The 22466-nt window shown below is 47.6% G+C and overlaps 1 protein-coding gene across 1 annotated transcript; it reads right to left on the bottom strand.

Annotated features, from left to right (window-relative positions):
- Positions 1-1075: 1075 nt before the first annotated feature.
- LOC127208546 (group 10 secretory phospholipase A2-like) lies at positions 1076-22005 on the bottom strand. The gene is made up of 4 exons (XM_051168054.1): positions 21924-22005; positions 18609-18759; positions 17179-17285; positions 1076-1342 (listed from the first exon to the last, which is right to left on the bottom strand). Exons 1-4 carry the CDS (start codon positions 22003-22005, stop codon positions 1200-1202), a joined length of 483 nt encoding a protein of 160 aa, XP_051024011.1. The 3' UTR covers positions 1076-1199.
- Positions 22006-22466: the final 461 nt, after the last annotated feature.

Raw genomic sequence — 22466 nt, 5'->3', positions numbered from 1 at the left:
TGTTGGTTTCTTGAGACAGGGTTTCTCTGTGTAGCCTTGGCTGTCCTGGACTCGCTTTGTAGACCAAGCTACACACCAAGACCAAGAACTCACAGAGATCTACCTGCCTCTGCCTCCTGAGTACTGAGATTACAGGCATGCATCACCACGCCCGACATAAAAGTTTTTTTGCTTTGGTTTTTTTGTTTTGTTTTGTTTGAGACAGGCTTTCTCTGTGTAACCTTGGCTATCCTGTACTAGCTTTGTAGACCAGGCTCGCATGGAATTGAAAGTGATCTGCCTGCCTCTGCCTCCTAGTGCTGGGATTAAAGGTGTGCACCACCACACCCGGTTAAAAGATTTTATTTGTAATAGTGGGGTGTGTGTGTGTGTGTGTGAGGAGGGTGTGGGTGGCTGTGTGTATGTGCAGGTATCTTCAGAAGCCAGGTGTGCCAGATTCTCTGGAGGCAGAGCTAGAAGCAATTGAGCTAAACGTTATGCATTCTGGACACTGACCTCGGGTCCCCTGGAAGAGCAGAAGGCCTGTGGTCTCATTTTGTAGTGCTTTGTATATTATTACATTTTCTCTCTTTTCACATTTTTTTTCTTGAAATGTTGGGAATCAAACTCAGGACTTCAGGCATGCTGCACAAATGCTTTAACATACAAGTGTACCACCAGTCCAGGAAATAATTTCCTTTTTCTTTTAGAACAATGTCTTCTGTCCTGCTCAAGCTGGTGTTAGGCGCCTGGGCTCAACTGACCTTTCAGCCTCAGCCTCCCCAGCAGAGCAGTGCAGGTGTGTGCCACCACACCCAGCTTCCAGGGAATAAAATGTGCCTCTTAAAGATGGAGAATGGAATATTTTTATTTCAGTAGCAATTCTTAGATGTATCGTGTGGCAGTCTTATTACCACAGCCAAGCCGACAGAAAGGTGTTCATCCACACTTGACCACCAGCCATCAGCAGCAGGTTAGAGAATAGATAGCACACCTTTTCATAATTTGAAAAATTATACCAAGCCCAACAAAGTGATAGTTGTGTAAAGCATGCCCATGACTCTGCTCCAGAATGGGGCGGGCGGGGGGTGGGGGGAGAAAGGGAAGGCAATGTTCACAGCTTTATCACTTGGCCTCCACTGACTCCTGCAGAAATCGAGTGCTGTTGCTCATTCTGAGAGCGAACTTCATTTCTGTGTGCAAACGAACACTTCAGCCTGTCAGTCGCACTTGGGAGAATCCTTTTCACAGAAAGCCGAGGGGTAGAGGAAGTATTTCAGGTTGTACTCTGTCCCTGCGAGGCAGTATGCAAGCTCCTCGTCACACTTGCACATGATTTCCTGGCATTTGTTCTCTGCTGGTCCTGGAAGTAGGGAAACCAAGGTTAGGGCGGAGACTTAGGCACACGAGAGTAGATGCCAGGGGAATCAGGAAAACTGGAAGCAGAACAGGTTATAACTTGACACTTGATAGATTTCCATTAACCCTCCATGGGCACGACCACTCCAGGAGTCAGCAATGACAGCCAGCTTTTGTAAGAAAGGAACTTGGAGCCGGGCGTGGTGGTGCACCTCTTCAATCCCATCACTCCAGAGGCAGAGGCAGGAGGATCTCTGTGAGCTCCAGGCCAGCCTGGTCTACAAAGTTAGTCCAGGACAGCCAAGGATACACAGAGAAACCCTGTCTTGGAAAACCTAAAAATAAAAAATAGAAAATTAAAAAAAAAAAAAGAAAGAAAGGAACTGGGCACTTTGGTCAAATGGAAAGTCCAAAGTCCAGACAAGCTCTTGGCTTCTCTTCTGTGTCAATATTACTCTGTTTCACTTAGGAAGCCATTCAGATAAGACTCAGCGCCCGGCAACAACAGGCCTCTGATGGAAGTTCTTGCTTTGAGCTTTGTGAGCTTCTCTAAGTTTTATGTTAAACAGCAGTGCCACTGAGGGTATAGCCCCCTGCTAGAGTGCTCGCCTAGCTAGCACGAAGCCTTGGGTTCCATTTCTGCTATCACCAAAAACAAATAAGCAGTAATTAGAACAAGCTCACTCTTCACTCTGTACGGTAATTTCATGTCCTGGGTGAGATCGCTGTTGTCCAGTGCCCATCCCAGGGCTGGGATGCCCTGTGTTGGTGGAGTGACTGCTTAGCATGCACGAAGCCCTGGGCTCTATCTCCAGCACACTCCTGCGACCTCAGCACATGGGAGGTGGAGGAAGAATATACCGGACTGCCTAGCAAATCTGCTGCCAGCCTGGCCTGCATGAGACCCTGACTCAGAGAATAAAAATCAGGACTGGAGAGATGGCTCAGCAATTTGGAACATTTGCTGCCCTTCCAAAGGACCCAAGTTCGGTTCCCAGCATCCATGTCAGGTGCCTCGCGAGTGTCTGTAACTCCAGCTGCAGGGGATCTGGTACCCTCAGGCACAAGAACCCATGTGACAAAAATTCACACAGGCAAATACACATACACATAAAAGTAATAAAAATAAATATTTTAAGATAAGAAATTAGAATGGATCCAGGCGTGTTGGCACACGCCTGTAATCCCAGCACTTGAAAGGCAGAGGCAGGCACATCTCTGTGAGTTCGGGGCCAGCCTGGTCTACAAAGAGAGTTCTAGGACAGCCAGGGCTATTACACAAGAAACACTGTCTTGAAAAACAACAACAACAAAAAGAAAACAAAAAAGAAAAGAAGTTAGAATGGAATCCATATAGAAGCTGGGCCCTGAACACGTGCTGCTCCAGGTACACTGGCTCCCACCTATGCTTCTGGTCTCCTCTCTCCCGGTCCTCCTTAGGACTTGGACTGTTGCTTAGTGTTAGAGCATTTGCTTAGCATATAATGGACCCTGGGTTTTAGTCCCAGGGCCACAAAAAGAGAAAGGGGGAATGAAGGAGCTGTGTAACCGAAATCACCTTCAAACTCACTGTACAGCCAAGGCTGGCCTCAGACCCAAGCCAATCCTTCTGCCTCAGCTATTGCAGGACATTTGATCCCACTGTGAACCTCAAGATAATAAACTGTAAAAACGTGTTTCTTGTGTTGGTGTGGTTCAGCCCTTGCACACACCTTTCATCCAAGAGCTTTCTGTAAACAGGGTTTATTAAAGTTAACGATAGGGCAAGAGGCAGGGCAAGAAATGACAGATGACAGAGATGCAGTAAATAGGAGAGATTAAAACAGTGGAAGCCAGGCACCGTGGTGCACACCTGTAATTCCAGCACTCGGGAGGCAGAGGCAGGCAGATCGCTGTGAGTTCGAGGCCAGCCTGGTCTACAAAGTGAGTCCAGGATAGCCAAGGCTACACAGAGAAACCCTGTCTTAAAAAACAAAAACAAAAAGAGAGCATGGAGAAGCAGCAGCTCTTCGGCTCGTTGGCTTTAGCTAGCAGGCCTTTTCCTCCGAGGACGCCAGCTTTTGCCTTTCTCCTCCTGGGCTGTCAGGTGAACTAGCAGGTTGTTTTCCTTCTGGGATGTCAGCAGAGTGGGGGGTCAGCTGGGTGCTTTCCCTGCCTCTGAGCGGGCAGGTTTTCACACCAGCTTCTGGCTCCTACGTCTTCATTGGTTAAATTGAACAACTTGGGATTCTCATTCATTATAATGACACTCAGCCTCCCAAGTCCTGGGATCACAGGTGTGCACCGCCATGCCTGGATCCATGTGCATTTGATTATGCACTAACAAGGCATGATGCAGCACACCTGGGGCCTCAGCACATCGGAGGTGGGGGGCAAGGACCATTGGCTCAGGAGTTAAAGGTCATCCTTAGCTACATGAGTTGTATGGTTATTACATGCCATATCACACGAGGAATTGCCTCCAAACAATGCTGTGACTCCAGCTCCAGGGCATCTGGAACCGTTTTCTGCCCTCTCAGACACTTACATTCACACACACACACACACACACACACACACACACACACACACACAGAGCCATAAGTCTATCTTTTGGCTGAGTGTGGTGCCTTAGGCCTGTGATTCCAGCATTTCCAAGGCAGAGGCAGGTGGATGGCTGGGAGTTTGAAGCCAGCCTGGTGTACATGGCCTACATCACAAGTTCCATGCCAAGTAGGACTATACTGTGGAACTTTTTCTCAAAAATTATTTTTATCATATATTATCCCTACCAGCTTGGTCCTCAGTCCTTCCTATGTGTACAACAATGCCAGGATAACCACTGACCCCAACAGTTCTAGACATTCTATCACATAAACCCTCCCACAAGTGTGCACAGATTTGTGACCACCCATGGCCTTTGCAACAGTCATTAACAACCAGGCTGCTATGATTTAATAAAGAGGTTGTCACCATTAAAGAGATACCAGATCCTGGGGCTGCAGAGATGGCTTGTTAAGAATGTGAACCCTGGGCTGGAGAGATGGCTCAGAGGTTAAGAGCACTGCCTGCTCTTCCAAAGGTCCTGAGTTCAATTCCCAGCAACCACATGATGGCTCACAATTATTTACAATGAAATCCGGTGCCCTCTTCTGGCCTGCAGGTATTACATGCAGGCAGAACACTATGCATAATAAATAAATAGATAAATAAATAAGTAAATAAATCTTCCCAAAAAAAGGAAAAACGAGTGTGAACCACATTTTAGGGGACCCAGATTTTATTCCCAGCACCCACATCTCCCAACTGCTCGGTCCTTCAGTTCCAAGGGATTTAATGCCGTCTTGAGCACCGTACTCACTTGCATATATCATAAACAGACACATAGAAAGTAAAATTTGTTTTATATTTACTGGTTTGGTTTGGTGTGGTTTTTTGTTTGTTTGTTTTGTTTTTTTGCTTTTTGAGACAGGGTTTCTCTGTGTAGCCTTGGCTGTCCTGGAGTCACTTTGTAGACCAGGCTGGCCTCAAACTCACAGCGATCCTCCCGAGTGCTGGGATTAAAGGTGTGCGCCACCACACCCAGCTGGTGTGGTATTTTAAGACAGAGTTTCTCTGTGTCGCAGCAGGGCATCATTTTGACCAGTTAAACACAAGAAGAATCAATTTTGATCTGAGCACATAGACAAAGCATTTTAAGCTGATTAGCTTTCCAGTCCCCCACCCGACCCCTTTCCTGGAAAAAGGAACACAGCAGGGTGTTGTGGGTTTGTTTATGTAGAACATATATCATTAGCTCAAGCGGAACGTTCAGCAAGATTTGAAGTGTGAGTAAAAGGCCACTGGGCTCCCAGCAGGCAGGGCCTGAGAGCCTGAACTCAATTTCACCTTAGCATCAAGATGGAGATGTGAAAAACAAAATGGCTTCTGTTATGTTAAAGACAAAAGCAGGTGTTTTAAGCAGGCTACAACAGCCAGATGGCACCTGTCACAGGATCGAGTGTTTTAACAAATGTGGATTTTAACTAATTTGAGACTTTGCTCTCAGAAGAAAAGCCATAGCTGCCTAGGATGTGTTTTTCCATGTTTGACTCCCCAGGTGCTTGAAGAGTGCTATGTGGTCTGGGGAGAAACTGGCAATTGTTCAAACTGGCATCCATGAAGCTGGTTTGCATGCACAGAAAATGTAAGAGTTACAGTGCCATGGAGGCATTGGATGTCAAAAGAAAGGCCAGGAAGCCAGACAAGGTAGGGCGGGTTCGAGCAGCCCTGATGCTTTGTAATTACAAGGTAATCTGTTGGAGATGCCAGGGTTCTGGACTCTCCACAGAGGAAAGCTGGAGATAGAGTGGGGCAGTGAAGAGAGGCCAAGTGGGCTGGAAACAACACTCTACAAAGTGAGTCCAGGACAGCCAAGGCTACACAGAGAAACACTGTCTTGAAAAACAAAAACAAAAAACAAAAAACAAAAGAAGAATGAATTCCTTTGCAGTGCTAGTTTGAGCCTAGTGCCTCATGTGTGCTGGGTGAGGACTCCTAAGTTACATCCCTAGTTCCCAAATTAACAAACTACCTCCCTCCTCCTTTTTTTTTTTTTTTGAGATAGTCTTACTATGTGGCCATGGTTGGCCTGGGATTTGCTATATAGAGACCATGTTCTCAAACTCTCTGGGCAGGAGGGGGGCATTTAGAGGGCTTGTAGTGTGTTTGGCCTACTCTTCAAAGGTATGCGCCCAGTGACTACTTCCTTCAGCTAGGCCCCACCTCCTAAAGTTTCCAGAACATCCTCCAAATAGTGCCACCTGCTGGGGACTGAGATTCAAGACATGAGCCTGTGGATGACCCTTCCGATTCAAACTATGACTTCATGCCCCTGACCCCAAGGTCATCTCCTGATGCAAGATGTGTTTAGTTCATTTTCCTCTGGAACTGGAGTTACAGACAGCTGTGAACTGCCATGTGGGTGCTGGGAACTGAACCTGGGTCTTCTGGAAGAGCTGTCAGTGCTCTAACCACTGAGCCAGCTCTCCAGCCCCATAATCCATTTTCAATGGTTCTCAAATCTTAGCAATTCCATGTTCAAAAGATCAAATTCAAAGTCTCTTCTGAGGCTGAAGACAAACTCTTAGGTGTGAGCCCCTGTAAAATTAGGTACAAGTTACACATCCCCATTATAAAAGGAGGAACAGGAAAATAGAGAGGCCAGACAGAAGACAGCAAGGTGAAGACACTCCGTGGACCAAGCTGGCCTCGAACTCACAGAGATCTGCCTGCCTCTGCCTTCCAAAGGCTGGAATTAAAGGCATATGCCACCACACTGGGCAAGTACAAACTTTTATAGTTTCTTGTCCAGCCCGGGGGCACATGGTGTCCATATGTAAGTTCCAATGGGCGTGGCAGCTCCCTCTTGTGGCCTTGTTTCCTCCCCCCACACACACCTGTTTGTTTTCTCGAGACAAGTTTCCTCTTTGTAGCTTTCAGTGTCCTAAAACTCTGTAGACCAGGCTGGCCTTCAATTCACAGCAATCCACCTGTCTTTGCCTCCTGAGTTCTGGGCTTAAAGGCATGCGCCACCATGCCCATTAGGAATTCATTCTTTTTTTTTTTTTTTTTTTTTTTTTTCGAGACAGGGTCTCTCTGTGTAGTCTTGACTGTCCTGGACTCACTTTGTAGTCCAGGCTGGCCTCAAACCCACAGTGATCTGCCTGCCTCTGCCTCCCAAGTGCTGGAATTAAAGGCATGCGCCACCACGCCCAGCTCTAGGAATTCATTCTTAATGGCTTGTTCTATGTCAGCTTGATACAGTTGGAGAGGAAGAACCTCAATTGAGGAAAAGCCTCCATAAGATCAGGCTATAGGCAAGCTTGTAGGGCATTTTTCTAATTGACGGTTGAGGGCCCAGGCCATTGTGGGTGGTGCCATCCCTGAGATGGTGGTCCTGGGTTCCATAAGAACGCCAGCTGAGGAGGCCATGGGGGAGCAAGCCAGTAAGCAGCACCCCTGCCTGGCCTCTGCATCAGCTCCTGCCTCCAGGGTCCTGCCCTGTTTAAGTTCCTGTCCTGACTTCCTTCAATGATGGACACTGATTTGGAAGTGTAAGCCAAATAAATCCTTTCCTCCCCAAATTCCTTTGATCGTGGTGTTTCATCACAGAGATAGTAACTTTAATTAAAACAGCTTATTAACTAATTAAATATTAAGTAATTAGTTAATTAAATTTGTTAAATTGAGTACATTAACAATGTTAGTATTTACACTCTACAACATTTCTCTCACCCCAACAATCACGCTATCACAACAAAAAGCCTGTCAAGGTGGCACACGCCTTTAATCTCAGCACTCGGGAGGCAGAGGCAGGCAGATCGCTGTGAGTTCGAGGCCAGCCTGGCCTATGAAGCAAGTCTAGGACAGCCAAAGCTACACAGAGAAACCCTGACTCAAAAAACCAGAGAGAGAGAGAGAGAGAGAGAGAGAGAGAGAGAGAGAGAGAGAGAATTTGTGTATCTTAGACAGCACTCCTCCTGTTCCATCTCTGATCATCTGAGTGTTACTCATCTCTTTGCTGTCTGCAGAGATTTACTGTTTCATACAAATGGAAACATGTGACCTGATTCCTGTGCGACTGCCTCAAATTCTCAAAAGTTCGCATGTCCATGTTGTAGCATTTATGGCACTTTTGTTGTTGTTGTTGTTGTTGTTGTTGTTGTTGTTATGGCACTTCTACTTTGTTTTTTCATAATGGGGCTGGAGAGATGGCTCAGAGTTTAAGAGCACTTGTTCTTACAAAGAACCTGAGTTTGATTTCCACCACCCTCTGGCTCACAACAGTCTCTAACTTTGTCTCTGTATGAAGCCCTCTTCTGTCCTCTGTGGGCACCAGGCACAGTCATGCAGGGAGGCAAAACACCTATACACATAAAAATAAAATAAATAAAGTTCTTTTTTTTTCCTTTGAGACAGGGTTTCTCTGTGTAGCCTTGGCTGTCCTGGACTCATTTTGTAGACCAGGCTGGCCTCGAACTCATAGAGATCTACCTGCCTCTGCCTCCCGAATGCTAGCTAGGATTAAAGATGTGTGCCACTTAGGGCTGGAGAGTTGGCTCAGTGGTTAAGAGCACTGTCTGCTCTTCCAAAGGTCCCTGGTTCAATTCCTAGCAACCACATGGCAGCTCACAACTGTCTGTATCTCCAAGATCTGACACCCTCACACCAATGCACATAAATTAAAATTAAATTTAAAAATATTTAAAAAAAAAAAAAAAGATGTGTGCCACCATACCCAGCAAGTTTTCCATTTTAAAAATTGTTTTGTTTTTACTTATTTGTGTCACAGAGTGGTTATGGCAGTCAGAGGACAACTTGAAGGAATCAGTTTTCTCCCGTCACCATGTGGGTCCTGGGGATTAAACTCGCTGTCAGGCTTGAAAACAAGCATCTTTAAAACTAGAACATTTTGCCAGCCCATAACTATGTTTCCTTTTTTCCAGTTTACTGATTAGAAAAGTGAGGTTCAGGGCTGGAGAGATGACTCAGTGGTTAAGGGCACTGCCTACTCTTCCAAAGGACCTGGGTTCAATTCCCAGCACCCACATGGCAGCTCACAACTGTCTGTAACTCCAAGATCTGACACCCTCACACCAATGCACATAAATTAAAATTAAATAAAATACTATTTTTAAAAAAGAAAAGAAAAATGAGGTTCAAAGGGATTACTCAGTCGAGGTCACAGAACTGGGAAGGGGTTACCCAGAATTGCAGCCTAGGATCAGTCTTCCTCCTGTGTAAGAAATATTTTCAAAACCAAAACAGGTTTTCTACTCTGTGGCCAAGATCCAGGGGAAGCTCACTGTTCAAGAAGAGTGAAAATGCTGGAGTGAGGCCACCGGTGCGCACTGGGAATCCTAGCCATCAGGAGACAAGAGAGAAGGTTGAAGGGTTCAGGCCAGTCAGCCTGGGCTATGGTGTGAGACCATTATCTCAAAAGTAAATCAATAATATATAAAGGAAAAGGAAAAATAGCTCCCATGGGTTATACTTAAAATTTAAGCCTGCTAGTAAATATTATTATAGGCTGAAAATTTTAAAATATATTTGTCAGGCCCATAAATGGAAAATAGGCCAAGCCTGTAATTATATAAACAACTATGCTCAGAATATCTCTAGGCAGAATAACAGAATATTTTTGTTGAAAATGCATAACAGAGACCTTGGACCTTTCGTGTGGCTTGGGGGAAAGAGCTCCAAAAACAAACACAGACTCCGCCAGCAAACACAGCAGTGTACGTTCATGAACACCATTTCCACTTGGGTGTTACTGAGGAGAACCTGCAAATTGGAGGGGAGGGTAGGAAAACTGCAAGGTACATTTCCCCACAAAGCCTCACCTCACCTCTGCCCATGCTAGGAGTTCAGGGGGAAGTCACTTCTTACCCGTGGGCCTCTGTTTCCTCACACAGAACGTAAGGGGTGCAGTTCAGTTGGAGGAGTCTGTTCAAAGCCCCGAGTTCAGTTGCCAGCACCACAAGCCAAGCATGGTGGCACATACGTGTGCTCCCAGCGGCCAGGCATCGTGGCACATACATGTGCTCCCAGCGGCCAGGCATCATGGCACATATGTGTGCTCCTAGCAGCCAGGCATAGTGGCACATACGTGTGCTCCCAGCAGCCAGGCATCGTGGCACATATGTGTGCTCCCAGTGGCCAGGCACCGTGGCACATACATGTGCTACCAGTGGCCAGGCATTGTGGCACATATGCGTGCTCCCAGCGGTCCAGAAGTGGCAGCAGGAGGAACAGAAGTTCAGTGTCACACTTGACTACATAGTGAGCTTCAGGTCAGCCTGAGACACATGAGGCTTTGTCTCAAGAGGAAAAAATGATGCTTGGGGCATATTCATATGCCATGGTATGGGCATGGTGGTGCATTCATTAATATCAGCACTCAGGAGGCAGAGGCAGGCAGAGCTCTGTGAGTTCAAGGCCAGCCTGGTCAATATAGCAAACTCCACTACAGCTAGGACTACATAGAAAGACCCTGTCTCAGAAAAATTAAAAATTAAAAAGAGATGGAGGAGGGGGCGGTGGCACATACCTTTAATCCCAGCACCCGAGAGGCAGAGGCAAGTGGATCACTATGAGTTTGAGGTCAGCCTGGTCTACAAAGGGAGTCCAGGACAGCCAAGGCTACACAGAGAACACCCTGTTTCAAAAAACCAAAAAAGAAAAAAGAAGAAAAAAAAGGGGGGGAAGGTCATATCGCCACAGTAATTCAATTTCACTCTTTAAAACAATGTTTTATACTTATTTATTTTGCTTTTGAAGGGTTCAGTTTCTTTGGTGGGGGTAGACCAGAGTATGCACACCATGGTACACTTGATTCTACTATGTGGTCTCACGGATCAGACTCAGGTCATCAGGCTTGGCAGCAAGCACCTTTTCCCACTGAGCCATCTGACCACCCCAGCTTTACACCACCGGCTCTAGCGTCCTTGTAGGGAGCCAGGACCAAGAGCAGTGTGTATTAAGCCACCCTCCTTCAGGGAGCCTGCTCCTTTCTGCCTCTGGAGCAGACAGTATGTAGATGCTGGGGTTTCAGTGAAGAGTCAGAGGATGGGAGAGGAAAGAGGAAAACCACACTCACACACACACACACACACCACACACTACACATACTCACACCACAGACACACATACATACATATATACACACACCACACACTACAGACACACACACACAGACACACATACATAAATATCTACACACACACACATACATATACACACACTAACACCACACACATACTTTCACACAGACAGACAGACACACACACACTCATACATGCTCACACTACACAGACCATACACACAAACAAACATACACACCAAGCAGACACACATATACACACACTCATGCAGACACACACACACAGATACACACATAGTCACATATATACTCATAGACACACAAAATACATACATAATGCAGACACATACAGACACAAACAAATGCACAGACATACAAAATATATACAGATGCACACACAGAATACACTCATACACATATACAGACCACACACAATACACACACTCACACACATAGACACACTCACACAGATGCATGCATGCACACTCATGCATACATATAGTCACTGGTGCACACAAACACACTCACACAAACATAGAGAAACGTAACAGAGAGACACACACACACACACACACACATACCAGCATACACACAGACACATGCAAGTGCACACAGTTATACACAGACACATGCACACACACACAGAGGCACATACACCCACACATACACTGAGATACACGTACATACACACAAATACACTTTTTTTTTTTAATTACCTGTATTATCTGTAGGCCTGGCTATCGATCAATCAAGACACAGACACTTGTTATATTTTAAAATAGCCTTAGTTAACCTGGGGCAGGGCAGATATCAATCCCCTAAACTACCTCCCATAGTGGGGCAAGTATGGGATCCCTGCCCCAATCCCATGCCATCTGCTTCTAATAACTTCTATCAAGCTACCTCCCATCTATAATCCCATATACTTGCTCATGTTCTTCATCTGGGCTGGATTCTCCATCCTCGCTGCCAGCCATGTGCTTCTCCTCCAGCTAACCCATGGCGGCCTTCTTCTCTTCCCTTCAGGTCTCTCTCCTTTGTCCTCCTGGCTGGGTTTTTGTTGTTGTTGTTGTTTTGTTTTAAGAATTCCTTCCTCTCCCAGCCCCATCTATCTCCTCTGTCCTGCCCAGGTGGGTTGGCTTTTTATTAAGCAAACGGTAAGTCACAGAGACAGTAAGCAATAATTGGCATCAATATACATCAGACCATCCCCCAACACATACACATAGACACACTCACACAGATGCATGCATGCACACTCATGCATACATATAGTCACTTACGCACACAAACATAGGCACACACACACAGACACATGCAAGTGCACACAGTCACACGCACAGATACATACACCCACACACAGAGGTACATATACATACGTACACACAGACACACATGCACACACACAGACACACTGAGATACATGTACACACACACATATACACATACACCCACACACTCTCATCCACACACAGACATACACACAGACACATGCACACAGGCACACACACTCTCACCCGGCCTCGATCTGTTTAACACGGTCTGAACTCTTTTTTTCACCTCTGTAACACTCACCTTCCAGGTAAGGAAACTGAAGCTCAGTGTGATGCAACAAGCATGCATCTGGGTGACATGACTCCTAACAAAGGTGTGACTGCTATCTGAGAGAGAAGGAATGGTCGCCAACAGCGTTGACACAGCTGTATAACAGTATGCCACAGCATGAAGTCAGACCTACCCCACCGTGTGTATGAAAGCTAACCCGCATGGATCACTGCCATGAATCTCAAACTATTAGAAGAAAACAGACGGTTAACCTTCACAGTGCTGTGACTCACTCAGTAGCCCAGGCTGGCCTCCAGCTCAGGGCCTGCCTCTGCCTCCAGAGTGCTGGGACCACAGGTGTGCGCTGCCACCACCAGCTGCTCTCAGTGGATGCGGTAAAGCATCAAAACACATGGGCAACAGTAAACAAAAGAACTGAATAGTTGTCGCAAAATAAAAAATACTTTTGTGCATCAAGGATGTTGTTCTGAAAAGGAGGACAACCCACAGAAAAGAAGCCACAGCCATGACAAGGGCTGAGAATTTCAAACATAAAGAACTGTAACAACAGCGAAACGACAGTCCTGTTAAAAGCCATATGTGAAAGGGCTAGAGAGATGGCTCACTGGTTAAGAGCACTGACTGCTCCTCCAGAGGTCCTGAGTTCAATTCCCAGCAACCACATGGTGGCTCACAACCATCTATAATGTGATCTGATGCCCTCTTCTGGCCTGCAGGTGCACATGCAGGCAGAGCGCTGTATACATGATAATAAGTAATAAATCTTTTTTTAAAAAAACTGTATGTGAAGGGGCTCACTACAGAACCTGCCAAAGCAGCCGCTCCATTAGGGGAAAGATTTTTGTTGTGAATAAGGAAAAGAAAATATCCAGAGTCATCTGGACGAGTCCAGAGCAGAGAGTTAAAAATAGACCAAAACCCAAACTGACATGCCCAGGGGTATCTGCAAGAGAGGTGCAGAGTGGGGGACAAAATGGAGATAGCAAAAGAGGGAAAGAATGGTAGAGAATAGAGAGATACAGAGAGAGGGAGCCAGGTGTGGTGGACACACTAGTAATCCCATCACTCCAGAGGCAGTGGCAGGTGGATCACTGTGAGTTCTTATACAGTATTCTGCCCGCATATACACCTGCACTCCAGAAGAGGGCACCAGATATCACTATAGATAGTTGTGAGCCACCATGTGGTTGCTGGGAATTGAACTCACAACGTTTGGAAGAACAGACAATGCTCTTAACCTCTGAGCCATAGCTCCAGCTGAGACCCAGTCTTAAAAAGCAACAAAGGGGGCCTGGATATATGGCTCAGAGGTTAAGGGCACTGTCTGCTCTTCCTGATGTCCTGAGTTCAATTCCCAGCAACCACATGGTGGCTCACAACCATCTATAATGAGATCTGTTGTCCTCTTCTGGTGGGGAGGCACACATGTGGGCAGAACATTGTGCACATAATAAATAAATCTTTTTTTAAAAAATCAACAAAAAATTCAGATGGTGGTGGCACATGCCTTTGATCCCAGGATTTGAGAGGCAGAAGTAGGTGGATCTCTGTGAGTTTGAGGCTAGCCTGACCTACATAATGGGTTCCAGAACAGCACAGGGCTACACAGGGAAACCTTGTCTCATAAAACCAAAGAAGAAGCCGGGCGTGGTGGCGCACGCCTTTAATCCCAGCACTCGGGAGGCAGAGGCAGGCGAATCGCTGTGAGTTCGAGGCCAGCCTGGTCTACAAAGTGAGTCCAGGATGGCCAAGGCTACACAGAGAGACCCTGTCTCGAAAAACCAAAAAAAAATAAAAATAAAAAAAAACCAAAGAAGAAAAAAGCAACCAAAAAGAAGAAAGAAACAAAGAAAGAGGGAGGGAGGGAGAGAGGAAAGGAAGAAAACTAAAATCCACAAGATTAGCAAAGCTGAGCAAAAACTAGGTCCTTCCTCTATTTATTTTGAGTGCACACAGGAGTCTAGAACAGCTCACTAGAGTCAGTTCATTCCTTCCACCTTGTGGGTCGTAGGGATGGAACTCAGATCATTAGGCCAGCTAAGCCATCTTTTGCCAGCTTGCATATACACTTTAAAATGACCAGAGAGCAAGGCAGAGGGCACATGAGAGGGTTTGGCGGGAGGAAAGGGAAGGGAGACATGATGAATTATAAGCTCAGAAAATAAAAATGGGGGCTGGAGAGATAGGTCAACAGTTAAGAGCACTGGTTGCTCTTCCAAAGAACCAGGGTTCAATCCCCAGCGCCCACATGGTATCTCACAGCTGTCTGTAACTCCAGCTTGAACCCAGCGGATCCAACACCCTCACAGAGACATACATGAAGACAAAACACCAATGCACATAAAATAAAAATAAATAAATCTTTTTTTTTTTTCTTTTTTTTTTTTTTGAGATTGGGTTTCTCTGTATAACAGAGCCCTAGCTGTCCTGGACTCACTGTGTAGACCAGGTTGGCCTCAAATTCACAGAGATCCACCTGGCTCCTCCTCCTGAGTGGTGGGATTTAAGATGTGCCCCATCATGCCCAGCAAAATTAAATAAATCTTTAAAATATAAAAATAACTTTAAAATTTTTAAATAACTTCTTTTCAGTGTGGTGATGGAACCCGGGACCTCAACATTCTAAGCAGGCACTCTACCGATGAGCTACCTGCATCCACAGCCCAGCAGTGCAAATGCGGGGCTAGGGAGATGGTTTGGTGGTACAGAGTACCTCCTGATCCTCCCAATGACCCGAGTCTGGTACCTAGATGACGATGGATTGGCTCTATCTACCGAGGAATCTGATATAAGCACTGCATTCAGGCCCACATAACCACATACAGGCACACTTGTAGTTGAACTGTTTGTTATTAGTCAAATAATATTTATTTCTTTTTTTGTTTGGTTTTGTTTTCAAGACAGGGTTTCTCCTGTAGCCCTTGCTGTTCTGGACTCACTTTGTAGACCAGGCTGGCCTCAAACTCACAGAGATCCACCTGCCTCTGCCTCCCGAGTGCTGAGATTAAAGGTGTGTGACACTGTGCCCAGCTATTTATTTTTACATACATACATATATAATTACAATTGATAATTAAATATAAAATTTATATAAAATTGTATATATAAGTAAAAAGATTTATTTGTTTTTGTTGTTGTTGTTTTGGTTGGGTTTTTTTTTTTTTTTTTTTTTTTTTTTTTGAGACAGGGTTTCTCTGTGTAGCCTTGGCTGTCCTGGACTCGCTTTGTAGACCAGGCTGGCCTTGAACTCACAGTGATCCACCTGCCTCTGCCTCCCGAGTGCTGGGATTAAAGGCATGCGCCACCACACCCGGCTTATTTGTTTTATAAAGTAATGTAATTAAAGCTAAAATATTAAGTATTATTTAGATTATTATTATTTAAAGCATTGGAATTTGTATTGTGTTTATTCTCATTTAAAAGAAAAAAGGAGAGCGCTAGGGCTGTGTGGCTCAGTGGAAAGCGCTTGTTGAGCATGTCTGAGGCCCAGGTCTAACTCTAGTGCTGTCAAGAACAGAAAAAGGCCGGGCGTGGTGGCGCACGCCTTTAATCCTAGCGCTCGGGAGGCAGAGGCAGGCGGATCGCTGTGAGTTCGAGGCCAACCTGGTCTACAAAGTGAGTCCAGGATGGCCAAGGCTACACAGAGAAACCTTGTCTCAAAAAACCGAAAAAAAAAACAAAAAAACAAAAACAAAGAATAGAAAAAGAACAATCAAGGCTACACAGAGAAACCCTGTCTCAAAAAACGAAAAGAAGAAAAGAAAAGAAGAAAAGAAAAGAAGAAGAAAGAAAAGAAGAAAAGAAGAAGAAGAGAAGAAAGAAGAAGAAGAAGAAGAAGAAGAAGAAGAAGAAGAAGAAGAAGAAGGAGGAGAAGAAGAAGAATAGAAAAAGAAAAATAAGTGGGAGCCTACTTTGTTTGCTGCCCCAGCTCCATCCTACCCACAGTCTGCATGGTTACCCACTCTCTGAGGTTTCAAAAGTTAATTCTGCATTTACAGTTATTTGAAAGAAAGCTATAAATGTAGGGGCTCCTTTGAGCCTAAGTATTGGCACCCAGGGTTCCCACGCCTGGGCAAGTGCTCCACCAGCAGCTGCACCCAGATTGCCCAGTGGCCTTAAAGGTAAACATGGCACTTCCAGGCTAGGCGGAGCCTGCTTGTAAATCCTAGCAGTTGGCAGGCTGATGGAGAAGTAGAGAGCTTGGGGCTTGGGGTTAGATCAGTAGGCCCTGGGCTCTGTCCTCAGCACCAGGGAAAAGACCAAAAATTTGTTTGGTTGGTTAGTTTTGTTGTGGTAGTAGTTGTTGTTTGAGACAGGATCTCAAATATTTGGGTCTGCCTCATACTTTCTCCAGATAGAACCATTTTCTACAGTTTGGGCACGTAATGATCACATAAATCGGTCCCTGCCTGACGGACTCTTAGGTTGTTTACACTGAGTAACTTTTCTCTGCTTTTTGTTCAGACTCGGAAGAAATCCATGCGCATGTGTGTTTCAAGGGCTTGGTGTGGAACGCCACCTTCTAGGTAACACGATCATGCGGTTACAGCAAGCAGGGGTGCTTTACTGCGAGGGCGCAGAAGCCATTGGGATCGTGTGGGTTGTCCAGGAGACACGTTGGGAGGTCAGAGCGCTCGGTGTGGGACACTCACCACACTGGATGCGACGGTCCAGGCATTTCCACAGGTAGCGGTCTATCTTGGGGCTGCAGCCGGCCTCCTGAGCTCGAGTGTAACAGCAGTCATGGTGACGGCAGCACCTAGACGTACCAAGTTAGGCAGCAATAGCTGCATGGAACTCTGCAGGCCTTCCCACCTGACAGGATCCTCAAGGCGCTAGTGTCCCCTGAGGGGCCTGCATCCCTCGCTCCCTGGCCTTGCCTGGGTCTACCCCTGCCTGCCTCCTTGTAACTAGGAGCTCCCCCTCTCCCCTCTACACCCTCCCCCTCTACTCCCTTCTCCCCTCCCCCCCACCAGTCTTCCCTTCCTATCCTAGGCACCAGACTCCACCCAGAAGTGGTCATGCCTCTTGTCTCCTCAGGCTAGGAGAGTCTCACACCCTATCATAAAACCATTTTCTCTCCCTCCCAGCCAGTTAATCCTGAGTTCTCCCTATAAACCTCATCCCATTTCCCCACAGTGTCCTCTGGGCCAGCTAGCCTGCCATTTACTAGGACCTCAGTAAACAGGTATTGTTGGGAAGTGCCCTGAGAGACACCCACCCAGGTCAACAGCTGCCTTCCACTTCCATGCTGCCCTTGGAAAGCTTCCAAGCTGTGGAGGGAGGCAGATGGGGTGCTAAGTGACAAGTGCTGGGATGTGGGGTAGCCAGAGGGATTCTAGGAGCCCAGAGGAGGTGACAATCCCAGCAGGGCTTGCGGGGTGGGGGGCTCCCTGGGGATGGGAATGGCAGAGCCATTTCTTCATGAAGACCCTGTGGGAAGCAGACAGCCAGACTGTAGGAACGCATTGTGTCATCAAGTGCACCCACCCAAAATTCGGTGCACTTGACTGTTTCCGTCTCCAGCTAGGGAGGAGGCAGCTGTATTCCACACTGAGCCACTTACTAGCCCTGTGGCAATGGGTGAGTGTCTGGATGTCTGGGACCCCAGGGACTTCATTATCAAGTGGGAATGAGCACCATGTTTCTTCCTGAGCTAAAGCCATGATGGTGACTGGGATGTCCCATCTCCCTGTTTGCAGGGAGCAGGCTTCTCTCTACCGAGGGGTGTTCCCCATGGTCTGTGCTGGCCCAGATAAGCGCCCTGGTGGTTCTGTAGCTCGGCTTCCTTATCTATGAAATGGGACTCATAGGGATTCTCAGATACTCTCAGGCTGGACCATAGTCTAGATAGCTTTGTGCTGGTCCTAGGTGATGATGTCATCAGCCCACAGGCAGGATAAAGGTTAGCAGGCACCAAGATGTCTTCCCACTGACCCCAGGACCCTCTCTGTACACAGGAAAACGCTAGGTTCTGAGATCTTCCTGGATCAAACCTGACTTCAGTTTGGGGTTCTTCTGACAGGCCTTGGCTGTCATTGCAGTTGGGAGACCTTCTCCCATGCGCCCAGTGTACACTCACCAGTCAATGGCATCAAGTGGCTCTCCATGGCCACCCAGGCCACAGTAACAGCCATAGCTCATGTAGGCGATGGGTGATCGAGAACCAACACAATCCAAGGTCCCCACCAATTCCAGGATCCCACGCTTGTGCACATGTGACCTTCTGGTTGCTAAGGGGTGAACAAAGGTCATAGGTTCAAGGTCAGAGCTTCCCCATCCCCAGTGAAGGGCACTAGCCTGAGAAGGACCTAAATGTTGCAACTTGACTGAGTTTAACCCCACTCCTAGGTGTGTGACCTTGAACAAATTATAGATTTTTCTGTGCTTTGCTTTCTTCAGTTGCTTAGTGCAGGGCAAGGTGGCATCAACTCACTGAATGGGGTTGGACAGGCATTTGCGTCTATATCCTTTTTTTTTTTTTTTTCATTTATTTACTATATATGAGTGCTCTATCTGCATGTACACCTGCACACCAGAAGAGGGCATCAGATCCCATTATAAATGGTTGAGAGCCACCATGTGGTTGCTGGGAATTGAACTCAGGACTCTGGAAGAGCAGGCAGCACTCTTAACCACTGAGCCATCTCTCCGGCCCCCCCCCCTTTTTTTTTGAGACAGGGTTTCCTTGGCTGTCCTGGACTCACTTTGTAGCCGAGGCTGGCCTCGAACTCACAGAGATCCACCTGCCTCTGCCTCCCAAGTGCTGGGATTAAAGGTGTGTGCCACCACCACCTGGCTTCTTTTTCTTTTTTTTTTTTTTTTTGTTTTTTCAGACAGGTTTGTGTGTGTGTGTGTGTGTGTGTGTGTGTAGTCCTGGCTGCCCTGGAACTCCTCCAAGGCTGGTGGATCTCTGTAAGTTTGAGGCAAGTCTGGTCTACAGAGAGGGCCACATGGAGAAACCCTGGCTTGGAAAACAAAAAAACAAAAAACAAAGCAAAATAAAACAAAACAGAGTGTGCCACCACTGCCCCACCTACAACCCAGATCTTTAAGGCAGTCTAAGCAGAAAAATGAGTTGTAGACCATAGCTTAGGAGAGACTGCAGCTCGGGGCCTCTGCATAGGCTGGTCTCTTCCTAGAATGGCCTGGTGTTCACTCCACTGCTGGCTGCCTTAGATGCTGGGCACTAAATATTCAGTCTCCTCATTGTGCTAGGGGCTCCAAGGAGGGCTTCTCAGGGGATTCCTGAACCCTTCTTTTCTTCCCTAAACTTTGGCTTAGGGCTCTATGTATCTACTTTTATTTTCACCTCAAGGTCAGTTTCCTTCCTTAGCCTCAGTCCAGCCATTTCTCTGGGTCCTGGTGTACCTCTAGCAGCACCCAGCAGGTGTGACATTAAACCCTGCATTTGAGAGACAAAGGAGACTGGCTGGGAAAAGCACCTGAACTAAGGGCCCAACGCCCACACTGTCACAAACGTCACCTGTGTGTAGTAAGGAAGGGGGTCTGCAGGATGGCAGGCCTGAAGGACACTGGCAACAGAGCAGGACCAGGTTTCCAGGTCTGTGCTGAGTGTCTGTACCTACACCGTCCTCCTCACCCCGTACTCCAGAGTGGAGGACAGTAGAGGTGCAGCCTGGGCCCTGGACTGCCATGACTCTCATCTGCCGCATAGAGGGTGTTTCTGTCACACTGACTTATTTGAGGGCTCTGCACTAAACTTATACCACGTTTTCTCTCAGCGGAGAAAGAGGTTGGGAGGAGGTTCTCAAGGTGGTTCAGATCAGATGAAAATGTAAAGTTGAGTTCAGAGCGACTGGGGTTCTAACTCAGATGGTAGAGTGCTTGCCTGGCGTGCACTGGACTCCATCGTCAGCGCCACATAAAGTAGACATGGTAGCCCATGCTATAACCCCAGCACTTGGGAGGGGGAGGCAGGAAGATCCAAAGTGAAGCTTATTCTTGGCTAGATAGTAGCTTTGGTTTTGTTTGTTTGCTTGCTTGCTTGCTTGAGACAGGGTTTCTCTGTGTAGCCTTGGCTGTCCTGGACTCACTCTGTAGACTAGGCTGGCCTCGAACTCACTGCCCCTGCCTCCCAAGTGCTGGGATTACAGGCGTGTGCCACCGCACTCAGCTTAGATAGTAACTTTGAAGCCTTCCTTTCCACTCTAACAGCCCACACACTTGCCCTGAGCCTTCCATGGTTCCCAGGAATTTTGGATTGCGCTCCTAGCTCCACTGTACCCCAAGTCCCAGTGGAGATCCCAAGCTTGATCCCCCAGTCTTCCTGCCTCTTCAGAACTTAGCTGCCCGCCCCCAGTCAGGCCCATCCCACTGCTGGTCCTGTTTTGCTCCAGCCAGCTCACAGCTGCCCTTACTCTGCCAGCGGCCCACGCTGCTGCCCATTTGTGGAGGTGCCCTGTAGCTTGGGTGCTCTTCTAGAACAGATCTCTGGCTCATGTAGCTCCGGATACCCTGGCACACAGAAAGGCTTCTAGGAAAGGTCTGGTCTGTTGACCTCAGGAGCCACCAAGCCTAGGGGAGCCACAACTAGCCTCCCTATTCCCAACACTGTACACTGAAACCATCTGCCAAGCTCCCCCTCCTCCACTCCCAATCTGCTATCACAGAGGCTGGAACAGCCCATGAATGGCCCAGGGGAGGGACAGACAGCAACACTAAGTTTGGAACCAAAGAAAACACTCCCTTTGTGCCAACATAGGTGGGGCCGGTCAGGCTGGGGTCTGTTTGCTCTGTCTACCTGTGGGCAGCCTCCACTGGAAGTGCCAGGACCCAGAGGGCATTGTACAGCCCAAGGAGTCAATGCTGGTATACACCCAGTGTGGGTGTCCTAGGCACCCCTGAGCTGTGTTACCCTGCAAATGCTGCTTGGAGCAACTGTGGCATCTGCGATGTTGATCTGGGTGAGTCCATGCAGAAGCAGAAGGCTCACAGCTGCACCTCAGTCCCCAGGTGAGGCTAGGGCTGACTCTGCCTGTGTGTCCTATTACACTCTAGGATTAGGGAGTCACCCTGAAAATCCTCTCTAAAGGAGGTTTCCTTACCCACCCCTACTACTCTGTCCTGTTGCTGTTCCTCCCACCCATAGGCTCCTGCCTGGAAGTCTTACCTCAGACCCCACAGGCAATATAGGGGGGACTAGGAGCTCGAGGCTGCTGGAGAGGACGGCTGTAACTATGGAGTTCACGGAGGGAGGACTCTGATCCCAACCCACTAAGTTCCTGGAGGGAGTGCCTGAGCAGAGGGCCCTGGAAAGGCTCCTGAGTGTCTGGGGAGGTGGGCATATGAAGAAAGAGATGGGCATCTCAAGGCTTCTTGGGTGCTGGAAGGTGTGGAATTTGACCCAGGCTGGTGGAAGGCAGTCCTCACTCACCCTGGCTGAGTCCAGGTCCAAGCAGCAGCAGCAGCAGCAGCAGTAACAGCATCACTGGCGGGCACAGAGACAGCTCACACATAGGAGGTGACTGGTCTGGGACTGACCAGAATCGCCAGCATACTCAGTCCTGCCGACCCCCACCACCAGCCCCGCCCCCTACCTCACCTTCTTTCCGTGGGGTGGAGTCAAGCAGGAGTGGTCACCTGGAGCCTCGGGGAGTGTCTGTCCCCGACTTCTACAAATGAATCCTCAAAAAGGATCCAGACACCAAATGGAGCGCTGAGGCCAAATGGAGGCCAACAGAGGTCAGACTCTGGGACCGCCTCCATGGAGGGAAAAGATGCAGTGTTGACCTTATTTAAAGAGCACGGGGGGCATGCTAATTTACCAGAACAGTTTACAAAGCAGGCAACTGTGCTCCGGTAGGGCAGTCACAATTAACACTCCCCCGGCCCCCATTTCCTCACTGATACCCCCTACTGAGAAACTGAGGTAGTCCTGTAGCCCTTTCTGCTAAAAGTTGGGGCAGGAGCCCCTGGT

This window comes from Acomys russatus, chromosome 25 (assembly GCF_903995435.1).
Source record: "Acomys russatus chromosome 25, mAcoRus1.1, whole genome shotgun sequence".
In the NCBI taxonomy this organism is placed as follows: domain Eukaryota; kingdom Metazoa; phylum Chordata; class Mammalia; order Rodentia; family Muridae; genus Acomys; species Acomys russatus.
The sequence above is the reverse complement of the archived record's forward strand: the minus strand, read 5'-3'. Positions and strand labels throughout refer to the sequence as shown.

What these genes read in the sequence shown, in the direction of transcription:
- LOC127208546 (XM_051168054.1), bottom strand. Translation starts at nt 22,005, where the DNA reads ATGTGTGAGCTGTCTCTGTGCCCGCCAGTGATGCTGTTACTGCTGCTG. An exon ending in CCACTTGATGCCATTGACTG is followed by an intron (nt 17,286 to 18,608) that starts GTGAGTGTACAC and finishes TGGTACGTCTAG; the next exon opens with GTGCTGCCGTCACCATGACT. An exon ending in GGACCGTCGCATCCAGTGTG is followed by an intron (nt 1,343 to 17,178) that starts GTGAGTGTCCCA and finishes CCCTACTTCCAG; the next exon opens with GACCAGCAGAGAACAAATGC.